Source organism: Oncorhynchus nerka, linkage group LG9a (genome assembly GCF_034236695.1).
Source record: "Oncorhynchus nerka isolate Pitt River linkage group LG9a, Oner_Uvic_2.0, whole genome shotgun sequence".
In the NCBI taxonomy this organism is placed as follows: domain Eukaryota; kingdom Metazoa; phylum Chordata; class Actinopteri; order Salmoniformes; family Salmonidae; genus Oncorhynchus; species Oncorhynchus nerka.
Window position 1 is genome coordinate 23,742,629 of NC_088404.1, and position 17,814 is coordinate 23,760,442.

The 17,814-nt window shown below is 44.3% G+C and overlaps 1 protein-coding gene across 1 annotated transcript in view; it reads right to left on the reverse strand.

The window, feature by feature from the left end:
• The window catches only part of LOC115134075 (protein-methionine sulfoxide oxidase mical3a-like), a 119,472-nt gene that overhangs the window by 74,166 nt on the left and 27,492 nt on the right, over positions 1-17,814 (reverse strand). The window contains 6 exon segments of the mRNA XM_065022435.1: positions 3,769-3,869; positions 6,025-6,180; positions 6,882-6,983; positions 7,265-7,381; positions 7,581-7,788; positions 8,007-8,400. Of these exon segments, the coding sequence (XP_064878507.1) occupies positions 3,769-3,869; positions 6,025-6,180; positions 6,882-6,983; positions 7,265-7,381; positions 7,581-7,788; positions 8,007-8,294 (972 nt within the window). The 5' untranslated portion in view covers positions 8,295-8,400.

The following is a 17,814-nucleotide window of genomic DNA, read 5'->3' on the forward strand; positions in this document are numbered from 1 at the left end:
AAATTTGATTTGATTTGACATCCATGCAGTGGTATTTGGAAATGGAAATATTTTACACAGGAGGTTATCCTTGACCACCAAAGCAGTTCTTTAATTTCAAATCAAGCCAATGCCACTTGATGTCAACAGTCTTTAGAACATTGTTTCAGGCTTCTACTGTGATGGGGGGCTGAATGAGAGGGGAATGAATCAGAGGTCTGTCAGAGAGCAATGAGCTGGTCACGCGCATTCACATGAGAGGTAGCTTGCTTGTCTACGGACAAAGGAATTCTCCGGTTGGGACATTATTGAAGATTTATGTTAAAAACATCCTAAAGATTGATTCTATACTTCGTTTGATATGTTTCTACGACCAGTAATATAACTTTTGGGACTTTTCGTCCAACCTTTCCGCTGGACTTGCACACATGTTTGGATTTGTTTACCAAACGCCCTAACAAAAGGGAGGTATATGGACATAAATTATGAACTTTATCGAACAAATCAAACATTTGTGGAACTGGGATTCCTGGGAGTGTATTCTGATGAAGATCAAAGGTAAGTGAAAATGTATAATGCTATTTCTGACTAATTTTGACTACACAACATGGCAGATATCTTTTTGGCTTGTTTGGGCTCCGAATGCTGTACTCAGATTATTGCATGGTGTGCTTTCGCCGTAAAGTTTTTTTGAAATCTGACACAGCGGTTGCATTAACCTCTTCAACCTATGGGGGCGCTGTGTCATTATTGGATAAAAAGACGTGCCCATTTTAAGCGCAATATTTTGTCACGAAAAGATGCTCGACTATGCATGGAATTGACAGCCTTGGAAAGACAAAACTCTGACGTCTCCAAAACTGCAAAGATATTATCTGTGAGTGCCCATGAACTAATGCAACAGGCGAAACCAAGATGAAGTTTCATACAGGAAATGCCCCAGATTCTGAAGGCGCTGTGTTCCAATGTCTCCTTATATGGCTGTGAAGGCGCCAGGAATGAGCCCGCGCTTTCTGTCTATTCCCCGAGGTGTCTGCAGCATTGTGACGTGTTTGTAGGCATATCATTGGAAGATTGACCATAAGAGACTACATTTACCTGGTGTCCCGCCCGGTGTCCTGTGTGCGTAATCTGTAGGTCCATGCGCGTTCCATTTCTTCAGAAGAGAAAGTAAACTGCCACGATGGATTTTATCGTCGATAGATATGTGAAAGGATTGATTCTAAACATCAGTTTGACATGTTTCTGTCGATATTATGGAGTTAATTTGGAAAAAAGTTTGCGTTTTAATGACTTTTTTTTCTTACCCAAACGTGATGAACAAAATGGAGCGATTAGTCGACACAAATAATATTTTTTGTAAAAACGGAACATTTGCTATCTAACAGAGTCTCCTCATTGAAAACATCTTAAGTTCTTCAAAGGTAAATGATTTTATTTGAATTATTTTCTGGTTTTTGTGGAAAATGTTGCATGCTGAAATAGAGGCAATCAATACTGTTACACAAAATGCTTGTTTAGCTATGGTTCAAAAGCATATTTTGAAAATCTGAGATGACAGTGTTGTTAACAAAAGGCTAAGCTTGAGAGCAAATAGATTAATTTCATTTCATTTGCGATTTTCATGAATAGTTAACGTTGTGTTATGCTAATGAGCTTGCGGATAGATTTACACAATCCTGGATACAGGTTTTTTTTCGTAGCTAAACGTGACGCAGAAAACGGAGCGATTTGTCCTAAACAAATAATCTTTCAGGAAAAACTGAACATTTGCTATCTGAGAGTCTACTCATTGAAAACATCCGAAGTTCTTCAAAGGTAAATGATTTTATTTGAATGCTTTTTCTGGTTTTTGTGAAAATGTTGCCTGCTGAATGCTAACGCTAAATGCTATGCTAAATGCTACGCTAAATGCTACGTTAGCTATCAATACTGTTACACAAATGCTTGTTTTGCAATGGTTGAGAAGCATATTTTGAAAATCTGAGATGACAGTGTTGTTAACAAAAGGCTAAGCTTGAGAGCGAATAGATTAATTTAATTTCATTTGCGATTTTCATGAATAGTTAACGTTGCGTTATGATAATGAGCTTGAGGCTGAAGTCACGATACCGGATCCGGGATGGCTCGACGCAAGAAGTTAAGGAGAAGTTTATCTAAAGTTCCATGTATAATAGTTGTATCTATTATCAATGTTTATGATGAGTATATCTGTGAATTGACGTGGCTCTCTGCAAAATCACTGCATGTTTTGGAACTACTAAACATAACATGCCAATGTAAACTGAGATTTTTGGATATAAATATGCACTTTATCGAACAAAACACACATGTATTGTGTAACATGAAGTCCTATGAGTGTCATCTGATGAAGATCATCAAAGTTTAGTGATTAATTTGATCTATATTTCTGCTTTGTGTGACTCCTCTCTTTGGCTGGAAAAATGGCTGTATTTTTCTGTGACTCGGTGGTGACCTAACATAATCGTTTGTGGAGCTTTCGCTGTAAAGCCTTTTTGAAATCAGACACTGTGGCTGGATTAACGAGAATGCTATCTTTAAAATGGTGCCTAATATTTGTATGCTTGAGAAATTTGATTTATGAGATTTCTGTTTGAATTTGGCGCCCTGCAATTTCACTGGCTGTTGGAGAGGGGTTCCGCCCCGTTCCCAGACAGGTTAAATGACTGTTTTGAAAGAGGGCGGTGAGAGGCACATTCTTTTCCTTCCCTGGCTAGACTGGGCCGGCACCGCCAGGCTGACTGACTGGCGAGATGGATGGGTGGGGAGGAGCAGACAGAGGATCTGAGAGGGTGTTGTTCTCTGATTCATGGTGCTGGGTGGAAGTGTGGACCCGACCCAGCACTCGCACGCCTGCCCTGCCTGCCCTTTCCCAGGGGCAGGATGGAGCAGTAAAAAGAGACTAGAGAGTGATTTCCATTGCTATAAAAGGACCTCGCTTGGAAGTAAGTAATCTTGAAGAAAAGAGTGTGAGCAGTAGGGGTTCTGTCCATCCACACCCCCATTGCAACACACACACAGCTCATTAGGGATTATGCAAACTTGGCAGGCGTGGAGACGGGCGACCCCGTGTGAAAACAGTGAAGTCTGAAACACAGGACATAGTGTGTCCACTCTCACGTCCCCCCTCAGCCTACAGCCTGGCCCAACTCATCAGGGTCATATTCATTAGTGCACACTTGTAGCAAAACTTTTGCAACTGAAATTGTTTGTCCATTTTCTTCCCTTTGATGGCTAATGACTATGACCCAGCACAAGACCTACAGTGCCCTGTTCAGCCCTTCAACTGTATTGCTCTGATTATGACTGCTGATGAAAACTCAGTCAGTGCTAATTAAAAACTCCAATCCAATTATCAAAAGGGTAACACTTCCTAACTTCTTGAATGCCTTGGTAACAATTTTGATATGGTTTGCAAAACATTACCAAACACCTACACCACCCCCCGGCTTTCATCTCAAAGGGAGATAGAAATGCAGTGGGAACAGTTACTGGAACATGAAAGCTGAACTAAGAGATGTCATAATGTCCTGTGGAAAGTGCCCAGTCTAGTCAAAGGAAACAGCAGTGTTCTGAAGTGAAGTGTTGGGAGTGGGGCACAAACTCATTAAATGTGGTTGAGCTGGTGGTTTGTTCCTGGCCCAGTTTTGGCGTGGTCCTTTGACAGGGAGCAGGCACACAGAGGGATAAAGTGTGTTCGTGTACGAGAGAGAGACAGCTCCAGATGTGTCTCTCTCCCCCTCTGCGACCGCCCCTTTGATCACTCACATGCAGAATGACTCCCTTCTCCAGCAGGCTCTGTTTCTTGGCAGTCATGACAAAGTAGTGCGTGTCATCCTTGTAGTAGACAATGTTTTCTAGGTCAATTCCTACAGAGTCAATAGAAAGAGAGAGTTTTGTTATTTACTTTTGGAAAACCAAGGTTGTTTCTATGGCTATAGCTGCTCCTACAGCTCCTCTATTGGTTGTCTTTGTTAGGGGAATGAGGACAAAGTTGGCGATGACACGACCCAGGAGACAAAACTAAAGGCCCATATAGACAGGACTAGCTCAGCGCCAAGCTCTCATGGCATGGGATCAAAATGTTTCAATGAGAAATGTGAACAGATTTCAGTTCCCCAATCAAGAAGTGCCTCTTTGTTGACATTTTCCCTAATCCATAGATAAACCATGCAGATAGAAACTGACGGGCTCAGAGATGACGCATGGCAACATAAAAACTATTCCTAGGTGATACACTGCTCGGCTATTCATTTATCTACAGTTCCTTCAGAAAGTATTCACACCACTCAAAGGAGGTTACTTTAAAACAGTTACAGAGTTTAATGACTGTGATAGGAGAAAACTGAGGATGGATCAACAACATTGTAGTTACTCCACAATACTAACCTAATTGACAGAGTGAAAAGTAGGCAGCCTATTCCAAAACATGCATCCAGTTTGTAACAACGCACACATTTTCAAGCATAGTGGTGGCATAGTGGGTATTCTTGTAATCGCTATGGAATGGGGAGTTTTTCAGGAAAAAAAATTAATGGAATGGAACTAAGTACAGTCAAAATCCTAGAGGAAAACCTAGTTTAGTCTGCTTTCCACCAGACACAGAGATGAATTCACCTTTCAGCAGGACATTAACTTTAAACACAAGGCCAAATATACACCGAGTGTACAAAACATTATGAATGCTCTTTCCATGACATAGACTGACCAGGTGAAAGCTAGGATCCCTTATTGATGTCACTTGTTAAATCCACTTCAAATCAGTGTAGATGAATGGGAGGAGACTTTTAAACTTGAGACACCGATTGTGTATGTGTGCCATTCAGAGGGTGAAAGGGCAAGACAAAATATTAAGTGCCTTTGAACGGTGTATGGTAGTAGTTGCCAGGCGCACTGGTTTGAGTGTCTCAAGAACTGCAACGCTTTTCATGCTCAACAGTTTGTGTGTATCAAGAATGGTCCTCCACCCAAAAGGACACCCAGCCAACCTGACACTATGGGAAGCATTGGAGTCAACAAGGGCAAGCATCCCTGCGGAATTCTTTCGACACCTTGTAGAGTCCAACTCAATATTAGGAAGGTGTTCTTAAAGGGACATTTCTAAATGTTCAACATCATATTCATCATCTCCAGCACCACCACAACGTCAACATATGTGAAAATGGCACGTTTCTATGTTTGTAGTAAAAAATAAGTGTTTCCAATGACATCAACCAGTTAGTAGACAATTAGTAGGCATTGCCTACTCATAATGGTTAAAAATCACACGATGCACACTGATGATGTAATTGGAAACATGGTCTTATTTTACTACAAAACATAGAAATGCGCAATGTTGAAATATGTGCTGGAGATGATGAATATGAAGTTGAACATTTTTCTTTCATGTTTTGTACACTGTGTTCACTGGAGTTGCTTACCAAGAAGACAGTAAATGTTCCTGAGTGGAGAGTTGCAGTTTTGACTAAAATCTGTTTGAGAATCTATGGCAAGACTTGAAAATGGTTGTCTAGCAATGATTAACAACCAATTTGACATAGCTTGAATAATTTAGAAAATAATAAATGAGAAAATATTGTACAATCCAGGTGTGTAAAGCTATTAGAGACTTACCCAGAAAGACTCACTGCTGTAATCACTGCCAAATGATTCTAACATGCATCTACTCAGGTGTGTGAATACTTATGTAAAGTAGATTGCTAATTTATTGAAAATTAAATACAGCTAACATTTCGAAAAACATGTTTTCACTTTGTCATTATGGGGCATTGTGTGTAGATGGGTGAGAAAAAAGATCTATTTAATCCATTTTGAATTCAGGCTGTAGCATGTGGAACAAGTCAAGGGGTATACTTTCTGAAGCCACTGGATGTGCATCACCTAAATCTAGAACAATGTGTAAAATATTACTAAAAGCCTAGAATTATAATGCTTTATAACTTGTTGTAGGCACCTATGAGCCTTTATAACATCATATAACAAGGATTATTACATGTTATCTCTGCCTATGGCAAAATTACTGACCCGTGGCTTCCCGGAGGTCCTGGAAGAACTTCTGGTTGAAGATGAAGGCCACTCCACTGATCTCCTCCACCTTGGCCTCGGCCGTGGTGTTCCTGTTGATAAAGTTGGCCGTGATGGCGATGGCCAACTTGCCTCGGAACTCCTTCCTCCTGAACCCTGTTTGGAGGAGAGGAAGGAGACAGGATGTAAATGTTAGACTGGGGTCAGTGTCATTATGTAGACAGTGAATGCCAGCGTTCTTTGTTAGGTTCAGAAATGAAGAGAACATTTCCTTGTATTACACACTACTCACATGTTTATAAAAGAGAAAAGGAGAAATGAAGGTGGCGCTTGTTAGGCTTTGATGCACACTGTCATTGACTAACTATCAATGTAACTGCAAGACTTTTTAATAACCTCATGTCAGGTTGCAGGCTGAGTACGGACACTGTATGAAGTGACTACTGGCTAGCCCTGAGGGAAACGGTTTCCCCTCCTCTCTAGAGAGAATCTAAAGTGGTTTCAGCAGACACCACCAGCAGCAGAGGAGAGGGGTCAGAGCAGTCCACACACTACAGGGCTCCCAGTGCTGCTGAGGGATGTTAGCTCATACAGGAAACAGACAGCCAATTCACAGGTTCCTGCTCCGCTCCAGTGAGAGGCCACGGAGGATTGCTCTCTGAAGATGGATGGAATGAGGGAGGGCCGGGGAGACTCACATCACATGTGCACAACATGAGGCAGGAAAAGAAGGAGTGAGAGAGGAAAAGAGAGAGGGTTGGACTCGTAAACCAACCACAGGTGTGTTTGAGGGCTTCAGTTCTCATGGTGTTTTACACAACTCATTTTGAACCATGTGTTTCTTAGTGGCTTTTTACCTGCCAGCGTGTTTCTTCTTCCGTCGGCCCCAATGATGACGTCAAACTCCAACTCGTTGACTGGGTGTGTCCTGGGGTGGACCTCAGCCCTCCACCCTATCCCTGCAAAAACACACCATGGGAAAATGAGCAAGACAAGACATGTAACGTTCTATTATTTAGCATATGGTTTCACTGAGAACCATGAGGGATGAGAGAGCTCTCTGTTAACACTGTAGCATACAGTAACATGAACACATTGCTCTTCCTTGTTCCCATAACTGTTTGGATGAAGAGCAGTAATGTCATATGATATGGGTCTTCATGCAGTCATAAGAGCAGTCATGTCATATGATATGGGTCTTCATGCAGTCATAAGAGCAGTCACTTCACAAGGGTCTTACTCTCGTTCTCCTGGTCCTCGGGGGGCTCGATGAGACCCTTGAACTCCACATTGACGTGGATCTCGATGCCCAGGAGCAGGGCCACCTTTAGCAGCATCAGTTGGAGCTGGCGGATACCTGCACAGAGTCAGACAGATTAGAGAGCATTTTATAGCTTCAACAACTGAAAATACCACAATGTTACAGCTGATCTATGGTCCTGGAAAGCACCAGAGGTCTTCTCCTCATAGATGATAATGCTGTACACAGTAAAACATGAAATCATTTTCTAAAAGACAGAGTAGGAAATGGGAGTAGGATTGTCTTATCCACTCACTGATATGGTCGATGGCTCCAGCGCAGAACTTTCCGTGGAATTTCTTTGCCCCGAGGCCCCTGAGGTCCTGGATAGAGAAGGGCCACAGGTGGAGCACGTTGTTCCTGGAGAAAGCATCTCTCTTCTCCAGCAGCACCACCTTGGCCCCCAGGAAGCCCAGCTCGATGGCCGTCCGCAGGCCACATGGTCCCGCCCCAATGATCAGACACTAAGGATGGGGAAAATGTAGCACATATAGTACTAGAGCTGGCTGATATTAAGATATTATCGAACACTGGAGATATCGATTAAAGCAAAATATTACAATATTCAACAAGGGCAAATAGACAATATTACAATGTGGATATGGGCCCAACCCTATTATATATAGAACAATTATCTCTGAGGTACTTTGAACAAGGATATGAGACAGAAAAATAGTCACACCTTAGAGTTGACACATGCTCGTCCCTTCTTGTACTCCTTCTGGCCTGCCCGCTTGTCTAGCTTAACCCAGAGTGCCTTGGCCTTCCAGTAGTTGAGCCTGGACTTGAGCTTGTGGTAGAAGATCCGGTACTCGCAGGGCTTGAGATCCAGATGGTCACAGAGCTCCTGGAAGGCCTTGAGCGTGCCTTTACAGGTGGAGGCCTGGGTGAAGCGGTCAAACATTACGTGGGCAGGGTTCACCCGCTCCCCTGTGGTGGTGAAGCCTCCAGGATCCCCCATGGTCCCCATGGACCTGCAACCCTCTCAGGGGCCTCTGGTCAGGCCCCAGCCCCTGGCTCTAGCACACACTCCGCTCTGGTGAGGCCTTTAGCTCCCTGCCTCAAGCATCTTCGTTCTGTCAGGGAGCGAGAAGACAAGCACAATTATTACTGAGTTAGGGTAATGTCTGCATATTTCACAAGGTCATCAAGACCCATTACTGAGGCTGATTTGGAACTTCTTTTTTTTTAACTAGGCAAGTCAGTTAAGAACTTGTTCTTATTTACAATGATGGCCTACACCGGCCAAAGCAGGGCCAATTATGTGCCACCCTATGGGACTCCCAATCACGGCCGGTTGTGATACAGCCTGGAATCGAACAAGGCTGTCTGTAGTGACGCCTTAAGCGTCTTAAATGATTTTCAATAGGAACTTGCTGGACATACCACAGGTGACAGTGTAGACTCTCTCCTTTATACTGTTCTATTAATAGTCTAGAAAAAGGAGTGATCCAGCAGGATCTAATGGGATATCATGTTCCGTTCCTGCAGGATATCAAGTCCACTGCATCATAAACAGGGTATGGAAGATTGGCCTAATCAGCTATGAATGCCAGAACATCAACAAAATATCCATAGGCTGATTGTACATGAGAATTTGAATTACAACAATCTAGCTGATCAGCCTTTGACTGACCCTTCCTTGCCTTTCCTCTCATCACAAGCATCAGTTGTGACTGCGAGCCATTATGTTGGTGAAATCCCTCTGTGATCAATTACAAGACAGCCTTTTTGACATAAATGCAATGCTTGCAAGGGCGGTAGCCTACCTAGCTAGCCAACCAAAGAGTGGTTACCTCAGGTCTTTGTTGCAGTGCCAGTGTTTCCTGACTGTTTTTTGCTGACTGTGTTTGCTGATTGGCGAGGGCTTCTGTGGCCACAGGACCTTAACCCTGTTATCTAGGAATGAGGCCATTGCCACCAGAAACAGGAAGTCCACTGAACACACAGGCCAAACAGGAAAAGCAACAGAGGCACCAGTGAGCATGGCACGCCGCTCTCAGTGGTACAGGATTTCAGACTCTGAACACAGGAAGTCTTTCCTTCTGTCATCCCAAAACATTTAAATAAAAAAATAACTCCCATTCATTCAGCTTGTGGTGGTTTAATGGCATCAACAGTAGGCACCCGGCAATGTCTCGTTTATGAATGTTCACTTTCCTCCGTTCCATTTGTTAACCTGCTAAAACATGCAGTGTGGTTTTAAAATGGTCTTGGTCTAGTCCTTTCACCTCAGGGGAGAGTTCACTCACACATGTTGGTGTCTATAAATCAGCTGTCAGGTCTGGAATGCCTCTCTGTCTACTCTCTTCAAGACTGGATTAAAGTGCAGACTGTGCCCTTTAAAAACAGCCATAAGCCATATTTTATTAGTTCAATGCAGTGCTAAAAAAATGGAGAAAGCATGAGCAATGCAAACTGGTCAGCGGTGAATGAAAGGAAACAGCTCTGTACTCTACTCGGTTTGATCCAACCATTTTTCTGAGCAATTGAGGAGTTGGTGGGTTTCAGATTTACCAACCTTTTCAGGTTTTCACTCTCAGAATCACACTTTTTTCATAGAAAAACACAATTGGATGTTCTAAGTAGGCTACACAACAATGCTATCTAGGAAATGTAGTTCGTTTTTATTTTTATGTACCTACCCTTTAATTCAAGTGCACATTCACCTAGCACTGTTGTTTGGTTAGCTGTGTTTCTGTAGCGCACATGTTTTTTGTGTTGTTTTTTTTCACCTTTATTTAACCAGGTAGGCTAGTTGAGAACAAGTTCTCATTTACAACTGCGACCTGGCCAGGATAAAGCGTAGCAATTCGACCCATACAGCAACAGAGTTACACATGGAATAAACAAAACATACTGTCAATAATAGAGTAGAACAAATTAAAACAAAAAGTCTATATACAGTGAGTGCAAATGAGGTAAGTTAAGGAAATAAATAGGCAATGGTGGCGAAGTAATTACAATATAGCAATTAAACACTGGAATGGTAGATCGGCAGAAGATGAATGTGCAGTTAGAGATACTGGGGTGCAAAGGAGCAAAATAAATACCAGTATGGGGATGAGGTAGGTAGATAGATGGGCTGTTTACAGATGGGCTATGTACAGGTGCAGTGATCTGTAAACTGCTCTGACAGCTGGTGCTTAAAGCTAGTGAGGGAGGTGTGAGTCTCCAGCTTCTGAGATTTTTGCAATTAGTTCCAGTCATGGGCAGCAGAGAACTGGAAGGAAAGACGACCAAAGGAGGAATTGGCTTTGGGGGTGACCAGTGAGATATACCTGCTGGAGCGCGTGCTACGAGTGGGTGCTGCTATGGTGACCAGTGAGCTAAGGCAGGGTTTTACCGAGCAGAGACTTGTAGATAACCTGTAGCCAGTGGGTTTGGCGACGAGTATGAAGCGAGGGCCAACCAACGAGAGCGTACAGGTCACAATGGTGGGTAGTGTATGGGGTTTTGGTGACAAAACGGATGGCACTGTGATAGACTGCATCCAGTTTGTTGAGTAGAGTGTTGGAGGCTATTTCATAAATGACATCACCGAAGTCGAGGATCGGTCGGATGGTCAGTTTTCCGACAGTATGTTTGGCAGCATGAGTGAAGGATGCTTTGTTGCGATATAGGAAGCCGATTCCAGATGTAATTTTGGATTGGAGATGCTTAATGTGAGTCTGAAAGGAGAGTTTACAGTCTAACCAGACACCCAGGTATTTCTAGTTGTCCACGTATTCTAAGTCAGAGCCGTCCAGAGTAGTGATGCTGGACGGGCGAGCAGGTGCGGGCAACGATCGATTGAAAAGCATGCATTTAGTTTTACTTGCGTGTAAGAGCAATTGGAGGCCACGGAAGGAGAGTTGAATGGCATTGAAGCTCCTCTGGAGGTTAGTTAACACAGTGTCCAAGAAGGGGCCAGAAGTATACAGAATGGTGTCGTCTGCGTAGAGGTGGATCAGAGAATCACCAGCAGCAAGAGCGACATCATTGATGTATACAGAAAAGAGAGTCGGCCCGAGAATTGAACCCTGTGGCAGAAGTAGTTGGTAAACCAGGCGAGGGCTCCGGGCAGCCGAGCGGAAATGGAGGAAAACTCGCCTCCCTGCGGACCTGACATCCTTTCACTCCCTCCTCTCTACATTTTCCTCTTCTCTCTCTGCTGCTAAAGCCACTTTCTACCACTCTAAATTCCAAGCATCTGCCTCTAACCCTAGGAAGCTCTTTGCAACCTTCTCCTCCCTCCTGAATCCTCCTCCCCCTCCCTCCTCCCTCTCTGCAGATGACTTCGTCAACCATTTTGAAAAGAAGGTCGACGACATCCGATCCTCGTTTGCTAAGTCAAACGACACCGCTGGTTCTGCTCACACTGCCCTACCCTGTGCTCTGACCTCTTTCTCCCCTCTCTCTCCAGATGAAATCTCGCGTCTCGTGACGGCCGGCCGCCCAACAACCTGCCCGCTTGACCCTATCCCCTCCTCTCTTCTCCAGACCATTTCCGGAGACCTTCTCCCTTACCTCACCTCGCTCATCAACTCATCCCTGACCGCTGGCTACGTCCCTTCCGTCTTCAAGAGAGCGAGAGTTGCACCCCTTCTGAAAAAACCTACACTCGATCCCTCCGATGTCAACAACTACAAACCAGTATCCCTTCTTTCTTTTCTCTCCAAAACTCTTGAACGTGCCGTCCTTGGCCAGCTCTCCCGCTATCTCTCTCAGAATGACCTTCTTGATCCAAATCAGTCAGGTTTCAAGACTAGTCATTCAACTGAGACTGCTCTTCTCTGTATCACGGAGGCGCTCCGCACTGCTAAAGCTAACTCTCTCTCCTCTGCTCTCATCCTTCTAGACCTATCGGCTGCCTTCGATACTGTGAACCATCAGATCCTCCTCTCCACCCTCTCCGAGTTGGGCATCTCCGGCGCGGCCCACCATTGGATTGTGTCCTACCTGACAGGTCGCTCCTACCAGGTGGCGTGGCGAGAATCCGTCTCCACACCACGTGCTCTCACCACTGGTGTCCCCCAGGGCTCTGTTCTAGGCCCTCTCCTATTCTCGCTATACACCAAGTCACTTGGCTCTGTCATAACCTCACATGGTCTCTCCTATCATTGCTATGCAGACGACACACAATTAATCTTCTCCTTTCCCCCTTCTGATGACCAGGTGGCGAATCGCATCTCTGCATGTCTGGCAGACATATCAGTGTGGATGACGGATCACCACCTCAAGCTGAACCTCGGCAAGACGGAGCTGCTCTTCCTCCCGGGGAAGGACTGCCCGTTCCATGATCTCACCATCACGGTTGACAACTCCATTGTGTCCTCCTCCCAGAGCGCTAAGAACCTTGGCGTGATCCTGGACAACACCCTGTCGTTCTCAACTAACATCAAGGCGGTGGTCCGTTCCTGTAGGTTCATGCTCTACAACATCCGCAGAGTACGACCCTGCCTCACACAGGAAGCGGCGCAGGTCCTAATCCAGGCACTTGTCATCTCCCGTCTGGATTACTGCAACTCGCTGTTGGCTGGGCTCCCTGCCTGTGCCATTAAACCCCTACAACTCATCCAGAACGCCGCAGCCCGTCTGGTGTTCAACCTTCCCAAGTTCTCTCACGTCACCCCGCTCCTCCGCTCTCTCCACTGGCTTCCAGTTGAAGCTCGCATCCGCTACAAGACCATGGTGCTTGCCTACGGAGCTGTGAGGGGAACGGCACCTCAGTACCTCCAGGCTCTGATCAGGCCCTACACCCAAACAAGGGCACTGCGTTCATCCACCTCTGGCCTGCTCGCCTCCCTACCACTGAGGAAGTACAGTTCCCGCTCAGCCCAGTCAAAACTGTTCGCTGCTCTGGCCCCCAATGGTGGAACAAACTCCCTCACGACGCCAGGACAGCGGAGTCAATCACCACCTTCCGGAGACACCTGAAACCCCACCTCTTTAAGGAATACCTAGGATAGGATAAAGTAATCCCTCTCACCCCCTTAAAAGATTTAGATGCACTACTGTTCCACTGGATGTCATAAGGTGAATGCACCAATTTGTAAGTCGCTCTGGATAAGAGCGTCTGCTAAATGACTTAAATGTAAATGTAAATTTGAGAAACCAAGGCTGTCAAGTCTGCCAATAAGAATGTTGTGATTGACAGAGTCGAAAGCCTTGGCCAGGTCGATGAATATGGCTGCACATTAATGTCTCTTATCGATGGCGGTCATGATGTCGTTTAGAACCTTGAGCGTGGCTGGTGCACCCATGACCAGCTCTGAAACCAGATTGCATAGCAGAGAAGGTATGGTGGGATTCGAAATGGTCAGTAATCTGTTTGTTCACTTGGCTTTCGAAGACCTTAGAAAGACAGGGTAGGATAGATATAGGTCTGTAGCTGTTAGGGTCTAGAGTGTCACCCCCTTTGAAGATGGGGATGACCGCTGCAGCTTTCCAATCTTTGGGAATCTCAGACGATACGAAAGAGAGGTTGAACAGGCTAGTAATAGGGGTTGCAACAATTTGATCAGATCATTTTAGAAAGAGCGGGTCCAGATTGTCTAGCCCGGCTGATTTGTAGGGGTCCAGATTTTGCAGCTCTTTCAGAACATCGGCTATCTGGATTTGGGTAAAGGAGAAATGGTGGGGGCATTGGCAGGGTGCAGTGGAGGGTGCCGGGCAGTTGACCGGGGTAGGGGTAGCCATGTGGAAAGCATGGCCAGCCATAGGGAAATGCTTATTGAAATTCTCAATTATAGTTGATTTATAGTGGATTTATGTGATGGAGCTTGCAAAACAAATGCCCACTGGATTAATGCAAATAATCCTGATATGATTCTGCCAGGTATGCTAGGACAGCAGAGTCCCTGCCCATCTTCCGAAAACATCCGAAACCCTACCTCTTCAAAGAAGCCCACGGCCGTTCTATTCATTCTATTTCTATGGCAGAACATGCAGTCAGAAGCGTACATGTTACTATTCAAAACAGTTAATACGGTGACCGCGGTCATTTGGCTGGCCAATTACAGTCATCCAAAATTACATGACCATCACAGCACCCGTGGTGGCAACAGTTTAGCAGCAGCGGTGTGCCACAGCTAAATTAATACAGGGGGAAACACTGCTGACCTAGGACCTGTTAGTGTCAGACAAGACTAGATTGTGAGGCAGGTACATGGGCTCCAAATCACTGTTTCGCACCCTGCCAACTCCTCATCGCTCTCAAAACAAGTAGGCTCTGGATTTGGCTCTCGCTCCCAGCTCTGGAAGAGCAGCACTGGCAGAGGTGGCCTCTCCACATTGGCCCCCTTATCCCTTTGCTCAACACCACCTCCATGCTTGTGCACTCCCTAAATACCTCAAAGGGCTCCTTGAGAAGGCTTTCTACACCTGTGGGTTCAGTCTGTGTGGGTTCACCTGCATAGGTCAACTGGTTTAATTCCTCCCTGTAACTTGGATAACCTCTGAAATATACCAGCAGCAGACTAGAACTATATAGTAGAACTATGAACCAGGAAGTATCTATTTCTGGGATTCTCGTTTCATACAAGGTGTATGTTTCCTCAAACTGAATGTAGTGGAACTTCAAAAACACCTCTGGAGTTAGACCTTCCAAGAATAAATCTCGGCTGAAAACAGGGGGTCAGAATAAGACTTTAAACAGCACATGAGAGGGTAGAGGAGAACAGTCCCACTACTGGAACACTGAGGTCAAGAAGAACCAGAAAAGCAGAGTAAACATTTCCCAGATTTCAGTGGACAAAGTATCTTGGTCTCCTTGTTTGCTCTGGCAGGACATTATCACCCTTTTGAGACTGGCTGGAATTGAGCCGAGCCTGAAAGTTAACTTTAGAAGCGCTCACTGTGGTAATTCCCACACTGACTCACTGCTCACAGGGACCAAAGGATTTACTCTCAAGGTCCTGGAAACCCAAACCGCGAGGCTCTAGTCTGGAGGAGGACACATCATGCGAGACCAGAGGAGGCGCAAGGAGCACTCCCCCAGAATTACAGCTCCGTGGCACACTTCACCTCACTTTACAACCCAGAAATGACTCAAGTTTGGGCTGGGTGATTCAAGCCAGACAGTCAACACAGGATGTGCCATGTCACCGGTGTGCAGTATGCTAGTGTGCTTCCAGAGAAGCCTATAATTAGATGGGCTAGAGCAATGTGGATACTCATATTATCCACGCCACAGGAAATGCTATGCATGCATCTCTGTTACATAGAGTACGCATAAATAAAACTCAGCACATTAAGAACTAGCCTATCACATTTCAGTGTCAGGAAATTTTACGGCACCAATTACGAATGGGAGAAGGGTATTGACATTAACAAATCATGGACATTATAGAAATAGCTAAGTGACATCAAGAGTGAGATGCAATGCAAACAAGTCAAGCTTTTCTCAAGATGAAGCCTGTGAATCAATATGTTTATTGTGTAGGCCTATTCAGATGTCCTTAAATCAAACCCCCAGCACAGTGTTTCTATGGGTAAGAAATAGAGGTTGACCGATTAATCGGAATGGCCGCTTAATTAGGGCCGATTTCAAGTTTTCATAACAATCGGAAATCGGTATTTTTGGACACCGATTTGGAAGATTTTTTTTATATTTATTTTTTTAACACACCTTTACTGGGCAAGTTAGTTAAGAACACTTTCTTATTTTCAATGACGGCCTAGGAACTGTGGGTTAACTGCCTTGTTCAGGGGCAGAACGACAGATTTTTACCTTGTCAGCTCGGGGATTCAATCTTGAAACTTTACAGTTAACTAGTCCAACGCTCTAACCACCTGCCTTACTTTGCATTCCACAAGGAGCCTGCCTGTTACGCGAATGCAGTAAGAAACCAAGGTCAGTTGCTAGCTAGCATTAAACTTATCTTATAAAAACAATTAATCATAATCACTAGTTAACTACACATGGTTGATGATATTACTAGTTTATCTAGCGTGTCCTGTGTTGCACACAATCGATGCGGTGCGTATTCGCGAAAAAGGACTGTCTTGCTCCAATGTGAACCTAACCATAAACATCAATGCCTTTCTTAAAATCAATACACAGAAGTATATATTTTTAAACCTGCATATTTAGCTAAAAGAAGTCCAGGTTAGCAGCCAATATTAACCAGGTGAAATTGTGTCACTTCTCTTGCGTTCATTGCACGCAGAGTCAGGGTTTGTGCAACAGTTTGGGCAGCCTGGCTCATTGCGAACTAATTTGACAGAATTTTACATAATTATGACATAACATTGAAGGTTGTACAATGTAACAGGAATATTTAGACTTATGGATGCCACCCGTTAGATAAAATACGGAACGGTTCCGTATTTCACTGAAGGAATAAACGTATTGTTTTTGAGATGATAGTTTCCGGATTCGACCATATTACTGACCTACGGCTCGTATTTCTGTGTGTTACAATTAAGTCTATGATTTAAGTCTGACTGAGCGATGGTCGGCACCAGCAGGCTCGTAAGCGTTCATTCAAATAGCACTTTCGTGCGTTTTGCCAGCAGCTCTTCGTAATGCTTCAAGCATTGCGCTGTTTATGACTTCAAGCCTATCAACTCCCAAGATTAGGCTGGTGTAACCGATGTGAAATGGCTAGCTAGTTAGCGGGGTGCGCGCTAATAGCGTTTCAAACGTCACTCACTCTGAGACTTGGAGTGGTTGTTCCCATTGCTCTGCAAGGGCCGCGGCTTTTGTGGAGCGATGGGTAACGCTGCTTCAAGGGTGGCTGTTGTCGATGTGTTCCTGGTTCGAGCGAGGAGAGGGACGGAAGCTATACTGTTACACTGGCAATACTAAAGTGCCTATAAGAACATCCAATAGTTAAAGGTATATGAAATACAAATCGTATAGAGAGAAATAGTCCTATAATTCCTATAATAACTACAACCTAAAACTTAATACCTGGGAATATTGAAGACTCATGTTAAAAGGAACCACCAGCTTTCATTTGTTCTCATGTTCTGAGCAAGGAACTTAAATGTTAGCTTTCTTACATGGCACATATTGCACTTTTACTTTCTTCTCCAACACTGTGTTTTTGCATTGTTTAAACCAAATTGAACACGTTTCATTATTTATTTGAGGCTACATTGATTTTATTGATGTATTATATTAAGTAAAAATACATGTTCATTCAGTACTGTTGTAATTGTCATTATTGCCAATGAATGGAACGAACTACAAAAATCTCTGAAACTGGAAACACTTATCTCCCTCACTAGCTTTAAGCACCAGCTGTCAGAGCAGCTCACAGATTACTGCACCTGTTCATAGCCCACATAATTTAGCCCAAACAACTACCTCTCCCCTACTGTATTTATTTATTTTGCACCCCATTATCTCTCTACTTTGCACATTCTTCCACTGCAAATCTACCATTCCAGTGTTTTACTTGCTATATTGTATTTACTTTGCCACCATGGCCTTTTTTTTGCCTTTACCTCCCTTATCTCACCTCATTTGCTCACATTGTATATAGACTTATTTTCTACTG